This window comes from Scomber japonicus, chromosome 7 (assembly GCF_027409825.1).
Source record: "Scomber japonicus isolate fScoJap1 chromosome 7, fScoJap1.pri, whole genome shotgun sequence".
Classification (NCBI taxonomy): domain Eukaryota; kingdom Metazoa; phylum Chordata; class Actinopteri; order Scombriformes; family Scombridae; genus Scomber; species Scomber japonicus.
The window spans coordinates 17,151,613-17,158,864 of NC_070584.1; the positions used below are offsets into that span (position 1 = coordinate 17,151,613).

The 7,252-nt window shown below is 38.6% G+C and overlaps 1 protein-coding gene across 1 annotated transcript; it reads left to right on the top strand.

The window, feature by feature from the left end:
* Positions 1 to 221: 221 nt before the first annotated feature.
* use1 (unconventional SNARE in the ER 1 homolog (S. cerevisiae)) lies at positions 222 to 5,706 on the top strand. The gene is made up of 8 exons (XM_053322858.1): positions 222 to 332; positions 1,753 to 1,802; positions 2,080 to 2,158; positions 2,410 to 2,562; positions 3,334 to 3,349; positions 3,470 to 3,500; positions 3,751 to 3,913; positions 4,952 to 5,706. Exons 1-8 carry the CDS (start codon positions 234 to 236, stop codon positions 5,132 to 5,134), a joined length of 774 nt encoding a protein of 257 aa, XP_053178833.1. The 5' UTR covers positions 222 to 233; the 3' UTR covers positions 5,135 to 5,706.
* Positions 5,707 to 7,252: the final 1,546 nt, after the last annotated feature.

Genomic DNA, 7,252 nt, shown 5'->3' on the forward strand with positions numbered 1-7,252 from the left:
GCAATCCTTTTTTTCTAGTTTAAAAATCTAGAAAGGTATACATTGGTTGGATATGTATCGTGTAATATTTTTTAGATGTAGTTCTCTAATTTTGTTTGATATGAAACATTTTAAAGATTTAAAGATTAAATTTACATTTTATTTTATCTTATCCTATTGTCGCTGCGCTACGTCACGTCGCACCTAAACCACTCCAACGTCACAACTGCTGCGACGGTGCGTCAGCCTCAAACATGGCTTCCAGACTAGAGATAAACTTTATCCGGTTATTGTCTCGCTGTGAATCTATAGCGTCTGAGAAAAGAGTGGAGACTGAATGGAGGCTGGACAAGGTAAAACCACAAAACCTGGAGTGAATGTTGTGTTTTATTTCTGAGCTTCAGTGAGCTGAAGTTAGCATGTTGTTGTTAGCTCAGCTTGTTAGCCACGTCGCCAATGACAGGATCTGCTCAGCTGGCACATTTCAGCGGCTCTTTCCTCGATAACACCCAATTATTATTTAAGTAACTAGTGTAGCTGCTGAAGTGTGCTTTTAATGTTTATCGTATGTGTTATTCAGCAGGTAGTTGCACACACAGCGAGGTTAAAGCTGCAAACAGCATATATCTGCACATAAACCTGCACTTAGTCACATCTGTTCAGGACATAGTTTCATTTATTTGTGAGTTAACAGACATTGAATGTAGTCTCAAGTATTTCACTCGGTTATCACTTCCTATAGATGCACCTTCACCTTGCTAAATCGAATGTAGTCTAACATAACCAGCTCTGAAATGGATATTTTCCTTCATTAAAGTCTGTCTTAAATCAACACTTAGGTTCCCAAATGAACAATAAAACGTGTTTTTCTTGCTGTAGTTATTTCTCCTGTTAATACTAATAAAGTAGATATCTTTCAGCGTTACTGTCTTTTAGAGCCAAAGCCCCTCTCTAACCCTTCCACCACAGCTCAAAATTGAAACACAAAGTGGGAATTTGATGCTAAAAAGACTTAAAATGTGGCAGATATCCACTTGATATGGCTAACTAAGACTGCTAAAGACTCATAAAAGCTTCAGATAAACTTTAAATGTGTTTTTGTATAAAATGACTGTGTGGACACACTGGATTTTGGCCTCCATCATTTACATTGAACGCATATTCAAAGGGGATCTTTTAATAGCCAGTATAAACAGGAGGGATGATTACAGTGAAGAAAACCTCTTCCAGTGTTCACTTGTGACTTGAAAAATTGTGTTTGAAAGTCATGACACCTGAATAGTTTTTTTTAAAGAGTCCAGTGCTGTTTTTTTTAATATAGCTGCAAATGGCTGAGGTACTGAGATGTGAGCACAGCTTGGCGTAGTTCAACTTTATGTCTATTTCAAACTGCAGACAGGTGACAAATTAAAGGAAAAACCAACATAAAGTGTCTTAGTCAGGTGGCTGTCGGCCCCCATGTGCCGACAGCTAGTGTGCCTAATAGCTGATGGCTGTGAAGGCATAGCATGTGATTCACATCATTTTCATACTCATTAAAACCATGCAGTGACACCTCACATCAGGATGGAAATGTTTCATCATAGGATAAAATTGATCATTTAGAAGAACTTTGCATTGATTAGTAGTGAGTCTTCCCTCTAAAGGTACAAGTGGACCCAAACCATGCTGGCAAAATGCCCCGACACAGCTGTACCAGTTTATCTTTTAATTAGTCACCTGTCTGTATAGTCATCCACAAAAATGTCACTGTTTGTGCTTCCTCTATCTAAGTATGTTGGTGCCCTGGAGGAGATGTTGGTGGCTTTAAGGAAAAGCCCAAGGTAATCCCACTCTATACTTTCATGTGTCTTAATGTTTTTATTATTGTTCATTTGTACTACGAATATTGTTGTAGTCAAATGTGTGCAGTGACTTTGGGTTGCCTATGTTGAAAACTACTAAATACAAAGGATCCCTGCATACATGCTGTTTTATGGATATTGTAATGTTTTTAAACAAAGTAGAACTTAGTAGTAGTTATTGCATTGTGTCTGGCTCAGTGCTCAATTTACAGAGATTTATTAATGCTGTTATTCTGTAATTTTTTGTTTTTTCCAGCAAACCCACACCAGAAGTCCTAACTGAATACACAAGAAAAGTAGATTTTCTGAAGGGACTTCTAGAAGCAGAGAAACTGGTCAGTGGTAATAGTTTACAGTTCTATTATTTTCAAGATTGTTTCCATTTTCTATATTTTGTCCTCTTTGTGTTTGTAGTCACATTCATATTTATACATAGTTGTAAACTGTAGTCAGTTCTGTCTTTCTCATTTAAACTGCACTTCCTAAACCTTAAAAACATGAAACAATCACGCATGCTTAAACTGTTATATTGGTCTCTTTAATTTTCTCCTGTGTACAGATTTATGATCTCTGTTGTTGTTTACAGTCCTCACCAACAGAAAAGGCTTTAGCCAATCAGTTCCTCGCCCCAGGCCGAACACCCACAATAGCCAATGAGAGGATGCCCGCCACTAAAACTGTCCACATGCAGACGAAAGCACGATGTACCGGAGAGATGAGGGACGAGCTGCTCGGCACGGTACGGGTAGACTAAACTCTGCTGAGCAGAAATGTAGATAAGTTAAGATGCAGAGAAAGGGTCACTGCTGAGCTTCACCTCACTATACAAACCACAGCTGATGTTTTATAACGCTACTGATCCCACCTCCAGCTTTAACATCTTATTTCTTGTGCTACTCTGGGCATGTAGTCCGTCTACAACTGGTTTTACATTACATGACATACACATTGCCTTTTAGCTCTGAGCTTAGCTTTTAATTAATGCTATCACTTCAATGAGTTACTTAGCATTGCAGCTAGCGATTAATTTAATCTGCAATTAATCTATTGATTACTTTCTTGATAAATCAATTAGTTGCTTGGGCTATAAAATATCAGAAACCCGTCCAATAGTCCACAACCCAAATATATTTCATTTATTGTCATGAAAGATGAAAGAAACCAGAAACAAGTCACATTTGAGAAGCTGGAACAAGAGATATGGACCTCTTCCTTTCTTTTTTTTTAAGAAGAAGAAGAAGAAGAAAAAGAGGGCGGGCAGGGACTCAACTAAACTACTGACTATCAAAATAGTTGGCCAAAGTGGGGTTTTTTGGGTGATCAACTTATCGTTACAGCTCTAGAGTTAGTAATATTTTCAGTATTTTACATACTGCAGATACTTAAGTTAGGCTTCTTAAATAAAAACATTTGGGATTTGATAGAAGAAATAGATTTGAGAAATATATTAAAGAGTTTGTGCTCCATGTTCTGTTTCTCTCCTAAACATTTTTCTTTTGCGTCTTTTCAGGACTTGTCAGGCAAAGGTAAGAAATGTTTCTGAATTTAAAGCCAACTTCACTTAAATATCTAATATATATTTTTTATCAAGCTTAAATTCTGATTTGATTTGTAGAAAAGTGATTTTTCTTTTTTCCTCTCAACAGGCAAATCGGAAACGGACTTGCGGAACAGAAAGTAAAGTTTATATTTATATATATATATTTATATTATTTTTAGTTAGTATTTATTTGGATATAAATGCTGATACATAACCATGATTGTTTCTTATGTACTATGTCAGGCCATCATAACACTGCCACTACTCACTGTTAAATGCTCTTAAACTGAGTTGTTTTTATTACTTGACTCCTTGTTGTGACTGCAAAGAAAAGCCTCAGCAAAATACAAAAAATGAAAATTAACCAGACTGTCCCAACTTGTTCAGAGGTCTACCTCTGGATGAGCGTCAGTCGGCTACAGAGTTGGATGCTGTCCTGCAGCACCACCACAACCTTCAGGAGAAACTGGCAGAGGACATGCTCAACCTGGCCCGAAATCTTAAAAACAACACTCTGGCAGCGCAGAACATCATCAAAGAGGACAACCAGGTAACTGGTTCGACTGTCATACGTATTAATATAGTCAGAAGTACTCACCTATAAAATATATTCCAGCTAAGATAAATTTTCACCCGCCCGAATAATCCTCAACATTTGCAGTTGATCCCAATGAGTAATGTGAGTTTAGATGGCAGCATCTTTTTCATTTTTGGGTGGGATTAGTTATCTTGTATTATTTTTAGAGGTTTGTTAGGATTCAGATTATGTCTTTTGTTTTGTTTTTTTTAACTTTATTTCTTTGTATGCGTTCAACATATGACAGAAGTACTCAACTTTGTTTAATATCAAAAGCAAAGTCTTTAATAAATAACCCAAATGACTGTCTGACATGTTTACAGGTAGGATAAAAGAAATAAAAAGTGCTGCGTTAAGTGTCAAATTAATACCCCAAATCAACTTTATCTCTTCTTGGACATTTTGTTTTGGACACTCCCAAAATATATGTGTAAACCCCCCTACCAAGCCACAAATTTTCCAACATTAGTCAGAGGAATTACTATATTTTCGCAGAAGAAGTAGAGTTTTAAAACACTTTTTCATGACCTTCCATTCAAATTCCCTCTAAGTTTACCTCTGTCTAGCTTTGAATATTTCGTCCCACAATTCATCTAGAGTCATAATATTCATTTCTAATCCCCAGTTTTCTTTGATATCCAAATTATTGTTAATGAATTGTTAATGTTGTAGGGTTTTCATTATTATACCTCTTTTTACCCTGCATTTGTCAAGAGCAATAATCCATGTTTCTTGTTCAGATGGCAGCTAGCTTATGTTCTCCCTCTCTTTGTGTTTCTGAAGAAAGCATCTCGGTTCATGTTTTTGTTCCCTAAACATTTTCTCCTCTTTTCTCTGCATGTCTCAGCTGATTCTGTCCACAAGTGGGCAGTATAAGACAAATAATATTCACATCAGCTTATAAATCAATATGATCAGCCTGTTCCTTCTATGAATAAACCGACTTGTAGGTCATCGTGCTAAATATTTATCTTGACATTTACAGCAGTTATGTCCTCCTCTTCTTCCCAGACTTTGAGCCATTCTATGCGTCAGGCGGATCTGAACTTTGAGAAGTTGAAGACTGAGTCGGAGCGATTGGAGCAGCACACTAAGAAATCTGTTAACTGGCTGCTGTGGCTGATGCTCATCCTGGTTTCCTTCACCTTCATCAGCATGATTCTCTTCATCAGAATCTTCCCCAGACTCAGATGATGATAATGCACCATCCTGAACTCAGTTCTACATCCTCCTGTGTTTACAGAGCAGTAACGACGTAGGCCTCCATAGATCTATACAGCATGTCTGTACTGTATACGTGACACCGATCAGTAGTGGTCAAAACCAAAACAGCTTGACGAACTGAAACATTTGCACTTTTTAAACTGAAATTTTTCCTGTAAATGGTCTGGTGAAAGATGATGGAGATGGCAGAATGCGGTTTGAAACATCAGTATTCCTTTTTTTTAAAAACAGCAGAGACCAGACGTTGAGGTAAAGCGCTAACACTTCCTGTTCAAAGGCTTTTGGGAGCATCATAGTCTTAATACCCCAGACAGCAGGGACTGAGCCTTAATAAATGTAACCCTCATCAGGTTGACTGCTAGCCATCTACTACATGTATGCACTTTCTCATTAAGTAGGGCTAAAGTTAAAATCATCTTTGTTCCTCCACCATGCATACACCTGAAGGAGTTCATGAACCGTCCACCATCTACTGTATATTGGCTTTGAGAGTCCAGTTTCAACTGTACCTTGAATTATTTGAACACCAGGTACAATTTGACTTAAAACAGCAGTAGGTTTGCTAAAAATTATTATTATTATTGCAGATTATAAGGCAGACTTATTAGCAGTATTAGTCATTTCTCATCTTCTGGTTATCATTTAGAGACATTCAGTGTCAACAGTTCCAGATCTTTGTGCTGTTACATCACAAACATGCCATCACTCAGTCCTGTTTGTTGTGTGTGAGTCTGTATGTTTGGGTGGGTTAATCATATAAATGATCATCAGGTAATGATAGTTGTAGTTCAGTTGTGTTGTTCGTGATGACTGTGGAGGCGGCTAGTGTTGAAGAAGTAAGGTTTTGTTCTCATTAATGGCTGTAAGCTTTCAAATGTCCTTTTTGAAAGAAAGAATAACTTTCCAGAAAGTATAAATGCTAATCAAACACTATTCAATCATTCCCTTTTAATTGTTTTTTTCATAATAATTGTGAGTGCCGTGTGTGTGTTATGGGTGCCCTGTTTGACTGTAAATCCACCATAAACAGAAATGCAAACTACGCCCTCTATCCTTTTGAATACGCCTGATGTAGTGACTCCATGTGGCCACTGTGTGTCACTCGTGGTCTTAAAATATTGACAGATGCTAACCTTCATGACCTGGGTGGCCTGATCAAGCCATAAATCCTAATTTAAACCCACTACTCATTTAGAAGTGATCTGAGGATAGACGTATGGCTAAATAAAGGCAGTTGGCCACAGAATTGAGCTCAGCCACCACCATATGTGACCCTGAATAATCTGTGTATTTGTCAGGTTTTGTTCCCGCTGAGTTTAGCCTGATAACATTTTGGAGTCAGTGCTGCAAAAGTGTATTGTTTACAGACCAACATACCGAAGAGGCTTCTAACAGGTTAACATTCCTGCCGTGTTGTTAGTCTGACAGTCGTCTGAGGCCCGTGCAGCTGACTAGCTTGCCCAGGCTTGCAGCTCTGCCCCTGGCTCTTTCTCTCTCCCCTCTCCCTGGCTGCTGCCCCACCTCACGGCTGGCTGGCTGGATCCAAGACCCTTCCCGCCCACTCATTCGCTGTGTATTTTAGGATCCCTGGGGGGTACTTTTCCTGCTGGAAGCCAAGGTATGCAGGCCACCAAGAGACCAAATGAGGTTGTGTCACAGCGGAGGATCATCATCCCTCAGTTAAATCACAGCTGTTTGCGCCTCCATTCTCTGGCCTTTGCCAATGTTCTCGCTGCCTGATCTGCAGGAACTGCAGAGTATGACTTCATCAGTGGTGTGGTTTCTCATGTTCATTACCGATGTATTATCTCATTAGCCGGGACAGACTGTTCCCCATTTACATTTTCCTACACGGAGTCTGGGACGCGTTAAGTATGAGCTCCCTTGTTTATTCAGCAAATGCTTTGAGATCTGTGAAGCTCATTAATGGCACTTTTAACCTCTGACCCAGTAAACCTGAACGTGTTCGGTCCTGCATTTTTTTCCCACAGCGACACTAAAAATAGTGGTTGATCATCTGTGCTCTAAGAGGTTCGTGTTTTGTAAATTTAGCATAATATATTCAGCACCGTTTTCTAATAAGACGTC